This window comes from Delphinapterus leucas, chromosome X (genome assembly GCF_059928025.1).
Source record: "Delphinapterus leucas isolate spDelLeu-1000000601 "Yukka" chromosome X, BTC_Dleu_Yukka2, whole genome shotgun sequence".
Lineage (NCBI taxonomy): Eukaryota > Metazoa > Chordata > Mammalia > Artiodactyla > Monodontidae > Delphinapterus > Delphinapterus leucas.
The window spans coordinates 104125502-104148364 of NC_143150.1; the positions used below are offsets into that span (position 1 = coordinate 104125502).

General features: G+C 34.1%; 1 protein-coding gene across 1 annotated transcript in view; it reads left to right on the plus strand.

Moving 5' to 3' along the window:
* Positions 1 to 309: 309 nt before the first annotated feature.
* The window catches only part of LOC149744369 (dystrophin-like), a 255473-nt gene continuing 232919 nt past the window's right edge, over positions 310 to 22863 (plus strand). Inside the window, exons 1-3 of the mRNA XM_089904939.1 lie at positions 310 to 453; positions 1883 to 1960; positions 22519 to 22611. Coding sequence (XP_089761065.1) covers positions 310 to 453; positions 1883 to 1960; positions 22519 to 22611 — 315 coding nt within the window. The remainder of the gene's footprint in view (positions 454 to 1882; positions 1961 to 22518; positions 22612 to 22863) is intronic.

Here is a 22863-nt window from a genome sequence, read left to right on the forward strand (position 1 = left end):
GTCTTTGTTTCTTTGTGTGTTTACTTCTTCCCAAACAGTGCCCAACTGCCTGATAATTTAAACAATTTTTCTCTCCTTTATAGAATCAGCATTCAAAAAGTTGAGTTAATTAGATCCATTAGACTATAGATCTCCAACTCTTGTTATTGAGAAAAATATTTAAATAGATTTGGCAGAATGATGATTTACTGGTTTTTGTTTTTTACTTGGAGGTTCTCTTTTCATCCATCACCCTTGGCAGATTAAGAATTAGATAACATTAAATATTCTTAAACATAGCTTTAAATTTAAAAAGGCGTATTTGTAGAAATGGATCACTGGAAGCATGCTTTCTTTAATCGGGTATGTTTCTTATTTCAGTTTGGGAAGCAGCACATAGAAAACCTCTTCAGTGACCTGCAGGATGGGAGACGCCTCCTAGACCTTCTTGAAGGCCTGACAGGGCAAAGACTGGTATGTGACTTACAGTATTTATAAGGAACTTCACATTAACCTCAGAAGAATTCCAGACCAGAAACAAACTCAGCATAGTTTTATGAGATCCAGTAAAATTAATTAATTTACTAATTACTGATTTAAGTAGCAGTACAGGACCTATTCCTGAAAAAAACAGCCTTGCAATATTATTTTTGTTTTGGCATCTTCTATCATATGCAGAACAAGAAGGTGAACTTTTCAGTAATATAATTTATATTATTTAATAGATATTATTCTCTATTATTATTTGGTATCTTTGTTAGTGGCTGTCTTTATAAGGCTTTTATACATAATGACCTTTTAAGTTTAACTTTTAACTTTATTTAGTCTTTTGTCTTTTTTTCTTCCAGTTTTATTGAGATATAATTGACATACAGCACTGTACAAGTTTAAGGTGTACACCATAATGATGTGACTTATAAACATCATGAAATGATTATCACAATAAGTTTAGTGAACACCCATCATCTCATATAACATTAAAGAAATAGAAAAAATCTATTTTTTCTTGTGATGAGAACTCTTAGGATTTAAGAACACTTAATATGAGATATGGAAAATGGGGAGTTGCTGTTCAACAGGTATAAAGTTTCAGTCCTGCAAGATGAATAAATTCCAGAGGCCTGCTGTACAATATTGTGCCTATACTTAACAGCATTGTATTGTGTAGTTAAAATTGTTTTCGGAGGGTAGATCTCATTTTAGGAGTAAATACTTCAGGCGTCATAATGGTAGACTTTCTAAAATTCCACAACTGAATGAGTTAATCCATATATTGTAATACACTATGCAAATGTTAGTTTAAAAATTACAGGACAAGATAAGACTTTGGGGGTTGAAGGTGAGGGTTAGAGAACCAAAGATGATTGAGGTTTTGAGCTTCAGTGACTAAGACAATTAAGGTAATATTGCCAGAAATAGTTTCCATTAAGCCTATTTGGCATTATAGAATTTTGCTAGGCTCAAATCTCTTTTAAACTTTCCTAAAAAGTGTGGGAATTGACTCACTTATTTATCTTACTAGCAAATGTCCTTATGCATGCTGATGTTTCTCTTCGTGGTCATGCAACTGAGGTGTAGAATGAAGGAGAGATGGTAACCAAACTCTTTTGTGAAGAAAAAAAAATTCTATCAGTTTTCTTGAGGAGTGGCTGATTCATGCTATAAGGAGTTTCTTCATGCTATAAGAAACTGATTCATGCTATAAGGAGTTTCTCCATGCTATAAGAAACTCCTATGACAAGGATAATTAACCTGAAGCACTTAAATTCATTATATTAATGCCTCACAACCTATGATCATTTAAAAGATTCCAATTTAGAAGTGAAATATATCAATTATTCCATTTCTGGTAGATTGTCCTTCTCTCCCCTGGGCAGTCAACATTGTTTCATTTTGTTTTCAGCCAAAAGAAAAAGGATCCACAAGAGTTCATGCCCTGAACAATGTCAACAAGGCACTACAGGTCTTGCAGAAAAATAATGTAAGTGGAGCCCTGGACAGAGTCTGGATACCATGAGACAGCATGCTTAATGTTTGAGTGAGGGCTTTGGCCCTAAAAACAGAGAAAGCGTTTCAAGTTCTCTCATAAGTCAAAGCAGTTATCATTGAGAGCACATGTTCTAGTTCCTGTGCATCTGCTAATGTGATTCAGGAAGTAAATGCATGCATCCACAGGGGGGCAGGGAAAGGTGTGAACCAGACCTGATTGGCCACTTTGTGTTGTTTTTAGATTTTACATAATGCAGTTATATTTGGTGGCCAAATTAAGTCCTGTGGTAAACTCAGCTCCTTACAGCAGTGTTCGTGAAACAAATGGCTTTTAATAGGCTGACTATTATTTTTTTTGTATAAAGTGGGTTCACACATGATGATAAAGTTTGTTTGAATTAAGCCAACATTTATTAGATAACACATCCAAGTATGAAAATTACACAGAAAACTCAGTATTTCAACTCAGCATAAGAGTTGCAAATTTGTTTTCTATTCTTATGTTTGATTAAGTTTAAGTAGAAGAAAATATATGTGTGGTATTAGAAAAAGTCAACAATCGTACGTAAACAAGTGTGTAGATGAAAGGAGTTCTTGTCTCCTCAGGGTGACTTTGAGATTCCTCCCCTCTCTCATGATATTGGAGGCAGCCCTCCTTTCTTATTAACTTCCTACAATCTTTCTAATTAACCAATACATTTACTGGCTTTTTTGTAACTTCCTAATTACATTACATCTCTCTTTCAAGGATAAATTCAAATAATTGATCATATACTATTAAAATAACCATAATTAGTGATAGATTAGTAATGATGTATACTCCCCCAAATATTGCTCAACTCATCTAGCAGGGAGAGGACATCATTCTGGAAATGGAAGTGAAAGTTGTGTAGTAATCGGTCAGTTTTATGAAAGGTTACTATCATATTTAACCTATAAAAATTATTTTACAGAAGTGTTATATATTTTTATTATTTTCCTGCAGTGATTAACTCTATATTGGCAAATTTTCTGCAGCAGAATAAGATAATCTATGGAATGTTTGCCTTATTAGCAGTCTTATAGAACCTTTTTATAAACTTTTTTTTTGAAGTATAGTTGATTTCCAGTGTCATGTTAACTTCTGCTGTAAAGCAAAGTGTTTCACTTATAAATATATATATTCGTTTTCACATTCTTTTCCGTTATGGTTTATCACAGAATATTGAATATAGTTCCCTGTGCTATACAGTAGGATCTTGTTGTTTATCCATCCTGTATATACTAGTTTGCACCTGCTAATCCCAAACTCCCAATCTTTCCCTCCTCCAGCCCCATCCCCTTGGCAACAAGTCTGTTCTCTGTATCTGTGAGTTTGTTTCTCTTTCGTAGATGTGTTCGTTTGTGTCGTACGTATCTTAGATTCCACATATACGTGATATCATATGGTATTTGTCTTTCTCTTTCTGACTTCGCTTAGAATGATAACCTCTAGGTCCACCCATGTTGCTGCAAATGGCATTATTTCATCCTATAGAACATTTTGAAAGATCAGTAGCATATAAATTAAGAAAACATTTTAACAATATTAGGAACTTAGACAAAGAAAATGTCTGTTTAAATATCAATTCCTCGTATTCCATTACAAAATATAAGAGCAAGGAAAACAGCAGAAAACTCAAAGAATTATTAGATTTAATCTAGTTGAAGAAATTGATCTCTTCCAAGCAAGAAAATGTCAAAACATAGACTGTTGGATCTCCTCTAAAGTAGTGGATTAATGAAACTGTAGATTTTTTTTTGATAAGAGTTTTGTTTTTTCACATACTGATTATAGATTATGAATTTTGGGTTTTTTTGTATATAATTATTAATTTTATAATTTTCAATATAGGACCAGAAGAAATTCTGGCAATAAAAAGAAAAACCATAAAATAAAATCCCTGTGACTTTGGGAATAACCATATATTTCTTAGATGTGAAAACAAAGGCATGTTGCAAAAACAGAAAAAATTAACTTGAACTTCATCAAAATTATGAGTTGTTCTTATGTTCTGGATATGAGTCCTTTGTTTATTTTATGTATTGCAAATATATTTTCCTTCTCTGTGGATTAAAATTTTAACTCACTTTATCTTTTGATAAAGAGAAGTTCTTCATTGTGATGTAGTTCATTTTTATAAACTTTCACTTTATAATTATGTGTCCTGTTTAAGAAATAGTTGCCTGCTGAAAGCCATTATGGTATTACATTTTGCTTTTATCCGTATAAGCTTTATTATATTACCATTTGAATTTGGATCTATATCTCACCTGGAAATGATTATTATATATGATATGAGGAATGGGTTAAGATTCAGCTTATTTTTTTCACTTGGAATCTGAACGACAACATCACTTATTAAAAAGAATGTTGCTTGCCCATTGTTCTCTAGTACTAAGTGTGTCATAAAAAATTTTCAGTACATTTGTAGTTTTATTTCTGGACTTAAATTCACTTCCATTGTTCTGTTTGTCTATACATCATGAATACCATGCCATGTGGAATACTGCCGTTTTATAATGCATCTTGTTATCTGGTGAATGTTTACCACTTTTTTCTTATTCAGTATTTTCTTGGCTATATTAGCCCTTTGTATTTCTAGGTTCATTTTACAATCATCTTTTAAATTTCCACATAAACCTTCTTTGGAATATGATCAACATTGAGTTAAATCTATAGATCAGTTTGGGAAGAATTGAAATCTTTACACTATTGAGTATATTAGGTGTCTCCCATGATTTTCCTCTATACTTTATTTAATTTTAGGTTTTATAAAATGAGAAAAAGAAATCCAATGGAAAAAATGGACAATGAACTTGAACGGGAACTTCACAAAAGAGGATGTTCAGAAGTTCAAGAATAATATGAAAGTGTGTTTAACCTCAGCAATAATTGGGGAAATTACAATTACAATGAGATACCAATACAAATTCACAAAAATGGTTGAAATTAGACTGATAATGCTAAGTGTAGATGAGGGTATGGAGTAACTTGAACTCTCACAACTAACTGGTAGAAATGTAATTCAGACAGCCATTGAAAATAGTTTGGCATTATATACTAAATGTGATAAAAATGTGCATTTCTTGTGACCCAACAATTTCATTCCTTAGCATATAATAGACATACATTTCTATGTTTGCCAAAAAATTCATATATATATAATATCATTTTATATATATGAAAGAGTGTTCATAGTAGCTTCATTTGTAATAGCCAAAATTAGAATGAAAGTAAGCAAATGATAGTGACACACAGTACATAAGATAGATCAATTTCGGGAAAGAGAAAAAAGTGAGACACAAAAGTACATCTACTGTAATTTCGTTTAATTAAATTTCAAGAATAGGCAGAATGCTTCCATGAGTTTAAAAGTCAGAAAAATGGTTAGATTTTAAAATGCAGGATGAAATCTTCAGAGATGTTGAAGATTTCCATGTTTTGACCTGGTGGTCGTTATACAGGTGCATTTGCTTTGAGAAAATTTATCAAGCTGTACACTTAAGTATATTTTCTGTATGTAGGCTATCAATTTTTTTAAAAAAAGTTTAATAAGAGGAATGTAGGAAGGGAAAGTAAAACTGATCTTGCAACCTGCCAAACTCCAAATTATGGCCATATTTATCTATCTGAACATAGACTGTGTATTTTATTATGAAATTGTTTAATAAAATGTGATAAGTGAATATACAAAATTAGAATGTGATTAATGCAATATATGGATCTTTTCTCAGGAGGTTATATTTCTTACTGAAAATAGAAAATCTTGATAAAATTCCAATGTTTTAGCAGGCGAAGACTCCTGAATGAGGGTTAAATTGGACAAGGAGTCCTTCAAAAGAAAATTTCCACAAAGCTCTCGTTTGAGCCAGGGCCCTAATGGGGAATGGCATATAATTGAGGTCTCTGTATTAAAGGACAGAATCTCAAGTAGAACATTCTCCAGTGTAAACCAAAACCTTGAGTGAAATAACCTTTACCTGAGCTAGCCCCAGGCCAAAAGACACAGAATACAAATGCTCAAAAGTAAATGTATTATCATTTTATACTTCCCATTATTTTGTAATAAAAGAAAGCAGAAAAGAAATGGAAAGTATTCCAAGGGACATGTTTTTTACTCTCTGATTATTAGCATAAAGGATAAACACAGAAAGAGAACGTTCAAGAGCAGGATATTTTCCTAAAAATGGCCTTGGGTATTCTACAGCAGGTGACTAAATGATCCTGGGATGGGATATAAATAAATAAGCATATTAAGTAAAATAGTAGATAGAACTATTTTCCTTTTAAAGATCACAAATTCTCAGAATGAACTAGAGGAGGCATTGATTAGAGATTTTGAGTAGTCATACCTTAAACAGAATAATGTTAGTATTTTTAGATTCAGCGCATTATTTATTGAGTGTCTACTATATGTCAGGTTGTATTCCAAATGGTAGGAACACTGCAGTCAGTGATCAAAACAAATGCAATCGTTTATGTCATGGAGTTTAGAGTCAAATACCAGAGGATGTTAAATATGTATAATGTATGTAGTGATAGCTAAGTGAATGAAGAAGAGACAAATAGACTAGGAGGTTTGGGAAGGCCTTTGGTTAGGTTGTCTCATAGGTGGAGACTGGAAGGAAGTGAAGGAGTGAACCATGGGATTATCTATAGGAAAATGGTCCAGGCAGTGGGATAAAAAGACCTAGAGGAGAAAAAGCATTTGGAAATAGGACTCAATAGGTGGAGAGGACTGAGTGTGGAAAAAAATGTAGTAGAGTAGGGGATCAGAGAGGTAGCAGGGTGGTGCTGGGAAGAGGAGAACATGGGGAGCCATGGTTAGGGTTTGAATTTAGTTCTAAGTGAGATGAAAATGACTAAACATAAAAGGGCTATTATAAATTAAATGGGTAATAAAACAAGTTCTTTTAAAAGTCAGAGATAAGAATATTAATGACAAAGAAAAACTTATAAGTATTTGAAAATATCATTTTTATCCAAGAAAGTTGAAATCAATAATTAAAACATAATACAACTTACTGCATAATAGAAATACTGCTAAAACCATAAAGAATAAATGATGGAAATATATTTTTATTCAGAGCCTTTAATTCACCATTGTCAGATTACAACACAGTTAGCAGCAAAGAAAAAAGTTGAGAATAAAAATAACATAAACTGTAGATTTAATAGTGATTTTCTACCTATCGACACTCCCAAGCATAGATGATTCTATAAAATCTGTGTGAATTATATATAAACCTTCTCTCCCATAAGGTTAGATTTGCAAGGAAAATAGTAGTTTATAATTTCATTTAAATGAACCAAATCCAAATCTGACAAACAGGCATTCAGAAAATTCTAACTTTGTCATTATTAAGAATGATTTCCCCTATCCCTAGGGAATGGCCAGACATCAGTAGACCTATGTGGTGCCTTTTATAGGCAGGGGAAAAGCCTTTCATTTTTAGTCCATTGAATTATCCACTGATATAGTCACTATCCAAGCCCAAGTCATCTCATGAAGCCATGTGTATCATTAACAGTCCTGAAATGAATCAGAAAGCCTATGCAAAGACAAAGTTGAAAAGACTGTAATAAAAGGAATATATACAGAAATATGGGCAGGATTAAAGGAACCAACGATGAATGGTGAAGCACCAGAGACTAGCCTCAGTTAATAGGCTTTACTACCCCTAAACCTAAAGAGACAAAAGGAGAGAGCTGTTACCTTAAACCAATGAAAGCTCTAACCTTGGGAATGGGTCCACTGGATAGCAAGTGCAACCATAGGTACCTAAAGAATGCAGTTACTCTCAAATCATGGCCTGCTGGAGGAGGTGGGAGATTGATACCTTAGTCTCTCTATTCAGTCCTCTAATAGTCTGCCAGTGCTGCTCATTGGTTGAACCTAACTAGAAGCCAGAGGATAAGAGATCCTGGACGATGGAGCCATCTCATACTAGGTGGGTCATCTCAAACAAAGAAGGTGTGAAGAATGTGGGAGGGGGAGCAATCAGAGAAAATCCAGCCCTTCAGATAGCTCTATTTTTTTTTTTTTTTTTCTGGTCAAAAGAAGACGTGGCAATCTCTACGTTAAGAGCCCTAATGTTGGCCAGGGCCCAACCTTGCTGGGTGTAGCAGGAAGCCATTCACTTTTTTTTTCTTTTTTTAAATATTTATTTATTTATCTATCTATTCTGGCTGTGCTGGGTCCCAGCTGCAGCACGCGGGATCTAGTTCCCTGACCAGGGATCGACCCGGGGCCCCTCACATTGGGAGTGCGGAGTCCCAACCACTGGACCACTAGGGAAGTCTCGGAAGCCATTCACTTTTAAGGCCATACCACCTCCCCCATTTGCTGACAGGGAGTGGAGGTGGTTTCTGGCTAGTTTTGGAACCAGCTGACATTACTCTCCCATGCTTCTGGGGAACACCAGAGTAAGAAAAGGAAGATAGACTAAGAGTTATCTCTAACTTCTACCCTGCTATAAAACTTACTATAGGCGTAGGCGAAGATAAACATATAAAAAACGTCCTTGGCATATGTACAAATAAAAAATGGATAATATATTAGAATGTAGTGAAAATGTCATTAAACACATAAAAAGAACTTTTAAAGTGCATAATCTTTGATGATAATAATATAACAGTAGAAATTAATAATACTTAAAAAAATTCAATTTGATTAATTTAAAGTGTATAAGAAGCCAAGAGTACAAATCCATGTTTTTATCGGAAAAAGCATTCCATGAGAAAACCCATGAGAAATGGCCTCAGTTCTACCCAGAGGTTCAATTTTTGTCTTTGCTTTTATCTTCATTAAAAAAAAAGAAAAGATAAAATAAATTAATTCTAGCTTTCAACCATAAATGTTACAAAAAAGAAAAAAATGCTCTAAGTAGGAAATAAAAGATAAATGAAGAAATGAATTAGAAAAAAGAAACACTAGATAAATTTAAGATATTAGTTCCTTGTAATAAAATCATAAAATAGACTAATCTCTTATAAATTTAATCAGAAAAAAGAGGGAAATAAATCAAATGTATGCAATTTAAACATAGAAAATATTAAAAATAAGTACAAGAGTAGAAACCCAAAATGTAATCTACACAGAACTATATGTTGATTATAAAAAAGCAATGAAATTGGATTATATTCTATTTAAAATCATAAATTACAAGAATTAACCCAGTGGAATATAGAGTACCTACATCAATAACCAAAGGAACTTAAGAAATCATAAAACAAAACCAAGCAAACTTTTTACAAAGACTTCTGGGTCCAATGGTACTAGTGGTAAGTTCATTCAAAGTTTTAAGAAATTGATAATTGCTAATAGAAAATCATGAGGGGGCCTTGTAATTCTACAAATCTGTTCACAAACCTAATTTTTAAAATCACCTGGAAAAAATTGGCACTCCCTTGTTGTTAAAGGGATATTAGAAACTTCCTTTTGAAAAGATATTTGTGGTAGTTTCAAGATCTTCTTAGGTTAAGTTCATTTTGTCTCCTTCCTTCCTCCCTCCCCTCCTCTCCTCCTCCCCTCCCCACCCGTCCTCCCCTCCTCCAATTTGGCCTCTTCCTCTGCCATAAATGACTAGTTTTAGCATATTCCCTAATTCTAAACTAGCAACTCAATGTGAGCCTGTGCTTCAGTTTCCTTTCTTTTCTCTCCTGACTTCTCACTTACTCTCCTCACTCAAATGTCACTCACAACTTAGCTTTGTAGAGCTCAGACACCACATTTATGTTCTGATTTGCATTCTCTCTGGTGGCTGTTTTAACATGAAGTTATCCCTGCTATCAATAATTTATTTGTGAAAACCACTTATTGAGAAAGAAGTACTTCCAAGTGCAGTGATGCCTTTATCACAATATTTGCTGAGAGGGAGTGGAAGTGGTTTTTGAAATAGAGTTGGCCGTGGTTTAAAAAAGCAAACAAAAGACAATACAAAATTCTGTGAAACAGGGGATGACTCTACCAAATGGTTGTGTTTGTCTACATACTAGCTCAAGATAAAATGTATCCACAGCTTCCATTTATTTGTAACTTACTGAAGGTAGATAGAGCAAATCTCAGATAATAGGGAAACATCTCTCATACTGCCATTCTATCATTCCTTTATCCTTCTCCACTCTTGTTTGTGGGTAGTCCCCTTCACCAGACATTCTGAATACAGTTCTACAGGTCTTTAACCCCATCTTCTCTCAGATGTAAAGAAATATTTAATGGGTCATTTGAACTTGTTTATTGGTAGATTTTTTCCCTTAGATATAATTAAATTCCAGTCAATGAGTTTCCTCTAATACAAATTTGCATTTTTAATCATTTTATGTAAAGTTGAATAATGATTGATTTTTTTCACTGGTAAAGGAATTTAGCCGTTAAAAAACTGGTAGGGAGATTTAACTGTCTGTGGTGTTTTAAACTGTCCTCCAGATGCATTATGATACCTGTCTTCCATTCATTGGTTGATCCCAGTTTGTTTCCTCTTCTTCCATCCCAAGATTTCCAACTGTATACTTTATGAATCCCAGTGCCTTTTTGAAGTCATAGAATGCACTCCATCATTATTTTAAAGAAACTGACAAAAAATAGAGTGTTGCATTATACCCTGGCATATACTGAGACTTTACTGATTTAACGTGATTTAATGTTAACTGACACAGTTGTAAATCTCATAATTATGTTCACTACTCTCATCAATTGTCTATGACAGAGTGGCACAATTTTACCAAGTAATTTCAACTATACAAGGTGAGATAGCACAAAGAAAATAAGATTGTTGTTGTACATTATTAAGCCACAAATCCAAAATGAGGACTTAAAAAGCCTAGGGTGAAAATTCAAATGTCAGCTATGTTCAAATATTCAATTAATCACATCATTGAAAATTGTCACTGAATTAGATTGAATGGTTGTCAGATGTCACTGATCTGAAAAATGATATAGTGTTCACTCTTCCTGGCATATGATCTTAGATAAAGAGGATTCTAAAGTGTTCTTTAAAAGTAGTATTTTATGTGTCCTTTAAGTATTCAGAAACTTAAATAGCCATTTAATGTATTTTGGGGTATGTCAGAACATAATATCTTTGACCAAACATAAACTGCTTCCATTTATTACTTATAAAATCCAGTGTTCAGTTATAAATTCCAAATTTTTAATTTATGTTAGACAAGCATTATTTTTTATATTAAAATTTCAGTCCACACAATAGGCCTGTGATACGTCTGCACCTTATATATATTGATTCCAAGGATCCAGAAGAAGTGTATCCATTTAACCCTGTCACTCACTAACTACAGGATCTTTGTCAAATAATTTCATGACTTTGGTTCCACTTTGTCATCTGTGAAATGTACTAATAGAAATAGTTGCACTTATTTCAAAATATTCTTCTATGGAACATAAAAATATATACAAGCATATCTTATAATCTTTAAATTCATATTCTGATGCAATATGAAATTATTCCTCTTAAAATGAAGGTAGTTATCACTGAAAATAATTTCATAAGGTGAATTGTTTACCTTCCCCCAACCCCGTACATTTCTTGCATCAAGGAAAAAATATTATGTTTTTCCTTACATATTCAACTTAAAATTGAGGTAATCATTTACTTTGATTTGTACACATGGAGATCTTTTGGGATAATAATAATATGGCTACAAATTATATTATAATTGATAATTTTTCTCATTATAATGAATGTTAGTCATGTATCTTAGAATTTTTTGCCATTGCTGTTGCCAAGTGTTTTTTTTTTTTTTTTTTTTTCTTGAAATCAGTATACATGGCTGAAAACTGGATAGCTCTGGCTACATAGGGTTCTTTAAATTTTATTTTATTTTTTATACAGCAGCTTCTTATTAGTTATCTATTTTATACATATTAGTGTGTATATGTCAATTCCAATCTCCCAATTCATCACACCACCCCCACCCCCACCCCCCGCTTTACCCCCTTGGTGTCCATATGTTTGTTCTCTACATCTTTGTCTCATTTTTGCCCTGCAAACTGGTTCATTTGTACCATTTTTCTACGTTCCACATATATGTGTTAATATACGATGTTTGTTTTTCTCTTCCTGACTTACTTCACTCTGTATGACAGTCTCCAGCTCCATCCACCTCTCTACAAATGACCCAATTTTGTTCCTTCTTATGGCTGAGTAATATTCCATTGTACATATGTACCACATCTTCTTTATCCGTTCGTCTGTCGATGGGCCTTTAGGTTGCTTCCATGACCTGGTTATTGTAAATAGTGCTGCAGTGAACATTGGGGTGCATGTGTCTTTTTGAATTATGGTTTTCTCTGGGTATATGCCCAGTAGTGGGATTGCTGGGTCATATGGTAATTCTACTTTTAGTTTTTCCAGGAATCTCCATAGTGTTCTCCATAGTGGCTGTATCAATTTACATTCCCACCAACAGTGCAAGAGGGTTCCCTTTTCTCCACACCCTCTCCAGCATTCATTGTTTGTAGATTTTCTGATGATGCCCGTTCTAACAGGTGTGAGGTGATACCTCATTGTAGTTTTGATTTACATTTCTCTAATAATTAGTGATGTTGAGTAACTTTTCATGTGCCTCTTGGCCATCTGTGTGTCTTCTTTGGAGAAACGTCTATTTAGATCTTCTGCCCATTTTTTGATTGTGTTGTTTGTTTTTTTAATTTTGAGCTGCATGGGCTGTTTATATATTTTGGAGATTAATCCTTTGTCCATTGTTTCATTTGCAAATATTTTCTCCCATTCTGAGAGTTGTCTTTTTGTCTTGTTTGTAGTTTCCTTTGCTTTGCAGAAGCTTTTAAGTTTCATTAAGTCCCATTTGTTTATTTTTGTTTTTATTTCCATTACTCTAGGAGGTAGGTCAAAAAGGATCTTGCTGTGATTTATGTCATAGAGTGTTCTGCCTATGTTTTCCTCTAAGAGTTTGATAGTGTCTGGCCTTACATTTAGGTCTTTAATCCATTTTGAGTTTATTTTTGTGTATGGTGTTAGGGAGTGTTCTAATTTCATTCTTTTACATGTAGCTGTCCAGTTTTCCCAGCACCACTTATTGAAGAGACTGTCTTTTCTCCATTGTATATCCTTGCTTCCTTTGTCATAGATTAGTTGACCATAGTTGCATGGGTTACATAGGGTTCTTGCTGTTGTTAAAGTGGCATTCTATATTGCCAGGTATAAGATACACGGTATTTATAAAAATTCAAGTTAAATAATATTATATTGAAAGTGTGTATGTCTTTTATCTTACTATCTTGTGAAATCATTTTTGAGGGCAGGTTTATAGAGGGAAGCAAATGAAGCCCTCTAGTATACAATATTCCATCTAGGAAATTTTGCTTAGTTTAGTTATAAGAGCTACTTTGCCAAAAAGTTTAGTTCTGTACCTTATGTTCAATAAGACTACCTGCATTGAAATTTCTATTTTGCTATGTTTGTTTCAATATTCTTTCACCATTTTAATGTTTATATTTCCTTAACATTATGAGATTTTTTAAATTAACTGCTTAAAATCTTTAGTGTCAAAGAGGAAATGTATAAACAAACAAAAACACAGTTCTGTTAAGAGTTACCTTGTGATGTATGATTATCATAAATGCATCCAAAATAGAGAGAAATTTTAACTCATTTCACTAGTCTTTAAGCAATTTGATAAAACAGTTCATTTTTTAGTCTTTGTCCTCAACAGTTAATATGTGGTATATGTTGGATGGTGAAAAATATTTAATGAATTATGTAGAGCTTAGTCACTAAAGTTAGGGGGTAGTATCTTTATAGTGTGTTCCCAGTACTAAGTCTTATGATGTATTCTATGTCAAAATGTGCTTTTGAAAGGTATTTTTCAATGCAAATTTCTATATTTGTTTAAAATAAAAAATAACATTTTGAATGTACAGATATGAGAGGGAAGAGAAAAAACCTGCCAGTAGAGACCCAAGGCCACAATGGCCAATGCAGCCCACCCTTGATGTTGTATATATTGAACTATTCATCATTTAATAATAAAAGATTCAATACATGCATCTTTCAATGGCAAAAGTGGGTATGATTTATGCCCATAAGTCTTAAAATTTTATATGAACCTTAAACGTATAAAAGCACATGCTGCAGGGCAGTGAAACTCCTTTGCTTTTTCTAAATTTTTGATCTTTTAAATGCATTACGTTTGGAAGGATTATATAAATACTTGAGGAATTTCTCTTGAACATGGAGAAGTCTCTTTAGCTTGACTACATGATGGCAGATGTTTTATAAAAGGCACTCAGCACATTTAAAAAGCAAATCCTATTTGTCTTGAGTGTTGGAAAGAGATTCTCTATTATAAACAGTTTATGGGAAAAAAATGTATGGATCTGAAAGAACCAAATATATAGAAGGTAGAAGTATCTGCATGAGGTCTATCAGGAGGACTGTTTATTTGATAAATCCCAATGCATGGTTTTTCCCTAAATGTTAGTTATTGTTTAAGATTCTGGTTAAGGAAATCCACTCAAACTTTTAAAGATGATATTTCATGGTTCCTTTTATAATCTTACATTCTATGTGAAGTTATTTTATAAGATTTAATCAGCAGCGTTTTTCGGTTATTTAAATGCACATACCAAGACTGATAAGTACAAAGACTGCTTACCCTTATCCCTTACCCCATGCGTAATGAAAATAAAATCTCAGATTGTATTCTGCATATTAAGGAACAAAAGTGACTCCTCCTTAGGATAAATGTTGAAATCTGAAGTGATCTGGAAGAACCACATCCTTTGAAACATATGAGGAACCTCCTAGCCCTAACCTAATATCAACTGGCTGAATGATACAAGATGTGTTTTCATTAGTCCCTGTAGTTATAAAATGTCCTTCTCAGTGGTTGTCTAAAAAGGCAAGAATATCATTTATTGGAAAGATGATGGTTCCTTTATTGAATGAGACATAACTTTCTACAACATCCATGTTAGGAATGTATATGCTTAAATTATTTACAAACTAAAACTGGAAAAGTTTATCCACCTCCCTGCCACCACCCAAAATTTCAAAAGCATGGAAATATTTGTAAGAGATTTATTCCTTAGAACCTTGTCAGATATATCACAGGAATATCACTCCCTTGCATTTATTTACCTTTTTTCTCTTACCTTCTGTTTTACCCTGAGAAGTTCCATTTTCATTATTTGACCTGGTTATTGCAAGTTTTTAAATGTCAAACGTTCCTCATTCCAAAGTCACTGTGTGCAGTTTATATCTGATGAACTCATTCTGCTATTCTTCTTCCTGTAAAACTAATCAAAAATAATATAAACTTTTCTAGGTCAGTAATCTCCTTTCACTAAACCATTACATTTCAGGTTCATTTTAAATCTTATGGCTTTCCTAAGTATTCTTAAATCTTACATATATCAGTATTATATGTATAAATCCTTTCAATATAACCACCGTGGGCTATCTAAATTTAGCTTGTAGAAAATATTACTGACAATGCTAGATTGCATCCAAGCCTTGAAGGAACTGGGGATAAAACAAAACCTCGGATAAAACAAACAACATTATTCTCTTGAATAAGCAATGGAAAAGAATTGTTCCTCATGCCCAGTGGTTAGTAAACTCATTTAGTAGGTAGAACACCAGGAAGGAGCAGTGTTCTCTGGAATACTTATATATTAATCGTAGAATTACTAAATATAAATTTTTGTACAAAATCAGATATTTTAGTCTAGCTACTAATGTGGGGACAGAATAGGAAGTCCCTTCAATTCGTGTTCTCACACCTATAAAATGGATAACAATAGACTACTGTATTCCAAAAGCCAATTCCTTAAGTTTCCTAGGTGCATTTTTTTACAGCCAGCTCATCCTAACCCAAGGGATTTTTTCCTATGAGTTCACGTTTAAATATTCTGCTGGAGCCACAGTAAGGTTCCATTAATGGTGAGGGAATTCCGTGGTGGTCCAGTGGTTAGGACTCCACACGCTTCCACTGCAGGGGGCCCGGGATCGATCCCTGGTCCGGGAACTAAGATCCTGTGTGCTGTGGTGTGGCCAAAAAAAAAAAAAAAAAAAAAAAGCAAATGGTGAGAATTTTCTATATATTCCAGAATTATGTTTGAGTAAAGCATCTTCCACAGATAACACTGCAAAACTCTGAGCCAGAATCTAATGTTACTTTCTGAGTAGAGTCTTAGGCCTGTTTGCAGGAACTCCTAAAGCCAATCTTCATGTGGAGGTGAACTTTTTCTGCAAAAATTCAATGCATGCTATTTAATTTTCACACATAATATCAATTTTCACACCTATTCATTTGGTGTCAGATGCTTTCATTCTGCAAAACAGGGAAACATAACTTTCGGCCTCCTCAGTGACCTCAAGATTGAATTTCCTGTTATTTTGTGCTTGTTACACCCCCCCCCACACACACACAGAATCCATTTATTAGCATATATGTCATATAAATGGTTTTTGTTTTGCTTACTAGACAGACACATAATTATTCATTTAACATAGATATTAACATATTTTAATTTTTATTTTCCCTTTTCATAGTTATTTGGAAATTAGATTGATAATCCTTGGAAGATGTAATTCCAGAGCATGTATTAGGAAAAAACTACGTAAAAAAAAGCAGAGAAGCAATTGTGCGGCGTGGTGATGATTATTTGAGAAGAGCTAGTAATGATTTAAAAAAATCAATATAATTCATAGCTACATGGTGAGATATGGGGCATTATTAACAACAGCAAGCATACAAAAATTGAGAGCCAAATGGATTAGCCATGAAAATGAACAAATAAAAGGGATTATTGTTTGGTAAAAGCAATATTCAATAGAACCTGAATAATATGCCATCTGTAGACTATAAAACCTCACAAATTTGTGTTTATAAGATATCACACATGCACACTCACACATACACTGATCATATGAATAGGGAGTTTTTTAGGTCAGATTAGGAAAGAAGTTGGGAAGAAAGTGGGGCAAGCAAAATGGAAAAGAAAACTTGTCTCAAGAAAAATAGGAGAGGCATGTATAAGATCTCATTCATGCATTTGTATAAAATAATATTTGTGTGGTCTTATATATAAAGAAAAACAATATTTCTAAAAAGAACAAAAATGAAATGATATATACACACATACATATGTACATATACACAGACATAGAAAACAGTACAAAGATTAACATATAGTTTACCACTCAAAAAATGGGGATAGTTGTGTTTCTTACAACCCAACTACAGGGTGACAAAATACCTACCTATGACAGCACGACTTGATCAAATATGGACCTTTAGAAAGGAATGATGATTGGTAATAATTGCAGCGTGATCAGATTACCCTCTAAGGCACACACAGTTGAGAATATATGAGTGAAATACCACTTAAAAGCCATGCTACTTACTCATTGCACCCTATGGCAAGCACCACCAACAAAACTGGCCTACTGGATAGGATAGTATAGTGAGTAACATTGGCAATAAAAAAAGTGAACTAACAAAATATAATTGCAAATCAACAGAAAGTTACATAAATTGGATTACATTATTGTAACTGTCTACAGAATATCCCTGTAAAACTAAGATTTAATACTATGCTCTTATTGTTTATTGAAGGTTGACAAAAGAAATGGTCAAATGGTTATCACTGCATCACTTGTAAAGTTGTAATTAAAGATGCAGTATATTACTATAAAATGCACATTTCTTAGAGTTGAGAATTGTGAAAAGGTTTGTTGTCCCTCACAAAAATGTAAGCGTCCTTGTACTGGTTAGAGACATTTATAATGAATCTCAGGTAGTTTTTTCTCAGTGCCCATAAGAATTAGCCAAGATCTGTTCAACTATTCTGGTATTATTATTTTTCTACCTCATAGTAGCCTAACTTGTTCCTTGCATTCCTTGAGATTTTTTAAGACTCTTCATAATCCTGCCCCAGATTGTTTAACAACTTCACACATGCCACCTTGTCCCTGAGTACAACACTTCTAATTCCCAACCATGTAATATCTTTTACGCTTGCCCCCCATATCCTTAGTCACATGTATCTTCTTGGCATGCCTTCCACACACACCCCCTTTATTTGTTCCAGTTTTATATTCCTTCTTTACAGATTCGGTCAACACTGAATATTTCCTCTTTCTTTTGCTTACACTGTCACAAAAATTTCTTTTTCTCTACTGGGCGTCCATGAGACACAGTTGCCTACCTAATTTTTTCCAGTGGTTATAAATAAGTTTTATTGGAACACAACTATGCACATTCCTTTAGATATTGTCTAAGGTGTGTGTATGTGCCAGTGACTTCTTTTTATTATTTATTTTTATTGTGGTAAAATGTACATGTCATATACATTACCAGTTTAAACATTTTTAAAAATTGGTGTACCATTTTTAAGTGTACAATTGAGTGGCATTAGGATTATACATTCCCCTATGTATGCAACCATCACCACTATCCATCTCCAGAACGTCTTCACCATCCCAAACTGAACCTCTTACCTGTTTAAAAAAACTCTGTAATCACCTGTCCCTTAGCCCCCGGTAACCTCTATTCTACGTTCTTTCTCTATAAATTTGACTATTCTAGGTATCTCACATAAGTAGAATCATATAATATTTTTTATTTTATGGCTGGATAATTTCACTTAGCATAATGTTTTCAAGGTTCACTGACGTTGTAGCATGTATCAGAATTTCCTTTCTTTTTAATATTGAAGAATACTCCGTTGTATATATACACCATGTTCTCTTTATCTATTCATCTGTCAATGGATATTTGGATCATTTCCACCTTTAGGCTATTGTGAATAGCTGTGAACATTGATGTATAAATATCTGTTTGAGTCTCTGCTTTCAATTCTTTTGGATATATACCTAGAAGTGGAATTTTTGGATCCTACCTAATTTTAATTAACTTTTATTTTGTGACCTGCTATTAGCCTGTGAGCTTTTTGACATTAGGGGTTCTACCTTAGTCTTCTTTATCAGGCCTAAGCACAGTCCCTGATATAATATAGATTGGATTTTAAAAGGGATTTTATGGGGATAAATAAATGGAGGAATCATCTCCCTACTCACACAGAGAACAAGCTTATGAGAGTGGATAGGGGCAGCTGGTATCTAAGTGCCTGCTGCTTGCTCTTAGTCTCCCCAGGATGATCCCTATGGCAAGTCTAAACTTAACTACCAGCAGTGGTTCCCCAAGTATATCTATTTTCTAGAAATCACATGTTCTTTATTTAAATAATTGAATCTTCAAAAATATATGGTGTGATTCTCACTGTCACTATAATTAAGTTCCAGAAAGCAGGAGTATTTTTCCCTTTTGTGTTCTAAGTATATCAGTGCCTGACATATGAATTTGTTGAATGAATTAATCAGTAAACCAATTCTTAAAGTTATAGCATCTTTTCCACATGGAGAACCCCTCCCCTCTACTGCCACATGAGGAATCCCCAGATGAAATGTAGATGATGGTGCTTTCTTGTTCAGGAGTTGTTCATCTCCCCTGGGATCTAAATTCTAGAAACTTGTTGTATCTACTTTGTATAATTAAAATGAAGGTATCATGGCAAATTATTGTTTGCATGTATAGGAAAAAAATCTATATGAATGCCCAGTAATTTGAAATTCTGATATTTACTTCAGCACTGAATTAGGAAAAATTTGCATGGGGTACTACTAAAATTCAGCTGTCCAATGAGAAGCATCTGCATTGTAGAAATAAGCAGACGTGTAATGTGTTACAATGGCAGTATCACCTTGACTTTCCTATACCCAAGAAAATCAAGGTCTTTCACCTTAACCAGCTTTCAGGACTTCTGCTCATCCACTCTTCAATACAGCCTTACTTAAATGTCCATTTATATGCTGTCCATTTACTTCAGGCTGACTTCTCTGTAATGTCCATGTGGTACCATCCTCACATGTAATCTATTGCATAGCTTAGTAATGCCCTCTACTATAAATTATGTGTGGAATTAAACTATGGACTTGTATCTAGATCTTTTATCCTTATTTCAATGATTCTACATTTTTCTGTATCAATTACTTGTTTTAATCCAATCCACCAATACTTTGTATATAGTTGGGATATAAAAATAAAGTTAAGTATTAGATTATCCATTGAACCTACAAATAAATTTACGTGGGGAGTAATTGGGAGTGATTTGGCAATGAAACTGAAGAGTAGCCTTTTTATTCTTTTCACCTGGATTTCTCACATAGCTTCATAGTTTTAAAAGTTATAATTAATAGGATTTAGAAAATTAAGATGAATGATAAAGAATATATTTTAACATTGAGTGAGAAAATGGTAAACCCATCTTATTGGAGGAAGAGACAAGAGGGAAAGACAGATCCAAGTGAGACTTAATTCAGTAAAGGTTTAGAGCCTGAGAGAATGAAAGGTTTAACCAAAATGAATCTCGGCTATTTAGTGAAGCTCCCTAGAGGAGGATAAATGGGAAACTCTCTCAGATCAATACCTTCAGGACAAGACAAAATGGCAGAGTCCTGGAGACAGCCAAAAGAAAAGTCAACCAAAGGTATCAGTGAGCCTAGGGATACTAAGTAGGGAGAGAAATCTGAATTCTCAGCCCTCAACCCTTGCTCTGACAGTTTCACCCCCATTGTATAGACCTTAATCTGAAGTTGCATATTTGCTTTATTGTGATATTCTCTCTTTTTAAAGTATCCCTGGATACTCATTTTTAAAGTTAACCTTTTTCTTTGAGATAATTGTAAATTCACATGTAGTTATAAGCAATAATACAGAAAGATCATGTGTACCCTTAACGCAGCTCTACCCCAATGGTAACATACATTAAAATTATAGTATAATATTACCATGGACATCAACATTGATACAATCCACCAGTAGTATTTATGTTTCCCAAGTTTTACTTGTACTTGTGTGTGTGTGTGGCCACGTGTTTTTAGTTCTTTACAACATTATCACATGTGTACATTTGTGTATCCACCATCAGAGTCAAGTGCAGAACAGATCCATCATCACAAGTATCCCTTGTGCTACCCTTTTATAAACACATCCACCTGCCCTCCCACCCCACCTCAGTTCCTAACGTCTGGCAACTGCGACGCTGTTCTCCATTTCTGTAATTTTGTCTTTTCAAAGCTGTTAAATAAATAGAATCATACTGTATGTAACCCTCTGTGATTGGCTTTGTTTTTTTTTCACTCAGCATAATGCCCATGAGATTCACGCAAGTTGCTGCATGTATCAATAGATGTTCCTTGTCATTGCAGAGTGGTAGTCCGCGGTATGGATGTACCAATATGTTTAACCATTCACCCTTGTATGGCATCTGGGTTGTTCCCAGTTCTTGGCTGTTACAAATAAAGCTAGTATGAACACTTAAGTATAGGATTTTGTATAAACAGAAGTTTTTATTGCTTTAGAATAAATGCCTGAGAGCCCAATTGCTGGATTGTATGGTAAGCACATGTTCAATTTTGTAAGAAACTGCTGGAAATGTTTTCCAGAGTTGCTGTACTATTTACATTTGCACCAGCAAAGCATGAGTGACCCAATTTCTCTATATCCTTATCAGCATTTGATATTGTCACTATATTTTTTAAACTTTTTCCATTATGATAAGTGTGTGGTGTTAACTCTTTATGTTTATAATTTGCATTGCCCTAATGGCTTGTAATGTTGAACATCTTTTCATGTGCTCATTTGCCTGATGTGTATGTGTAACCTGACTCCACCTAAAAACGTTAGGAGCAAGAAGGACAGGAGATGGGATTTGTCTTGAAAAAATAAAACTCTGCCAAATTTTAATTCCCAAACCCAGTCCTAGATAGAGAAAAGAGAGCTGGCCATTAGCTCCATTGTTTAGTAGAGTTCTAACATGTATTTCTAAAGCAAGGACATTTTAGTCAGATGCAGCCACCCCTAATTACAATAGCACTCCTCTGAGCTAGATAAAAGGATTGATGAAATTTCTATTTTTGAGTTTCAATTATGTCCTAGGAAGCACTTTTTAATTTTAGGCATCCTTTATGAGTTATCATTATTATATATTTTATTTGGAGATACTTTTTTTGCAGTACGCGGGCCTCTCACTGTTGTGGCTACTCCCGTTGCGGAGCACAGGCTCCGGACTTGCAGGCTCAGCGGCCATGGCTCATGGGCCCAGCCGCTCAGTGGCATGCGGGATCTTCCCGGACTGGGGCACGAACCCGTGTCCCCTGCATCGGCAGGCGGACTCTCAACCACTGCGCCACCAGGGAAGCCCTGGAGATACTCTTATTGGACTCTTTAATCTGCAGTAATTTATTTATACACTAAAAGTACACTCATTTCCTATCTCTTTGTAAATGTGTTTGGGGACACTTGTTTGTTACAGAAAGTTCAGTTGCAAATGCAGTTTGTTTCATTTTTAGATTATTTTTAAAAAGCTATAATGCTGCTTAGGCTCTGGAAATAGATAAATGCAATTACCTTTGCATTTTGTTTTCTTTTCAAACAGACATTTTGTCTCCTTCCTTCAAATGTTTCCCCTTTATCTTTAACAGGTTGATTTAGTGAATATTGGAAGCACTGACATAGTAGATGGAAATCATAAACTGACTCTTGGTTTGATTTGGAATATAATCCTCCACTGGCAGGTAAGAATCCTGATGATTTTTTTTTTGGTGGGGGAAGGTAACGTTGCTGATCCTTCCTTTCATTTTTACCATTGATTTGCAAAACCTGTATATCCCTAACAAAACACAGCCCATCTCCATAGTGCTGCCTTTTAAACTGGGATGATTGTCATCTGCAATGTGAAGTATCAGCAGATTATAAAACAGGTTCTAGCACATTCGCAGGAATATTTTTCTAAATTTTATTTCACTGGGTACAGATGAGGCAAAAGA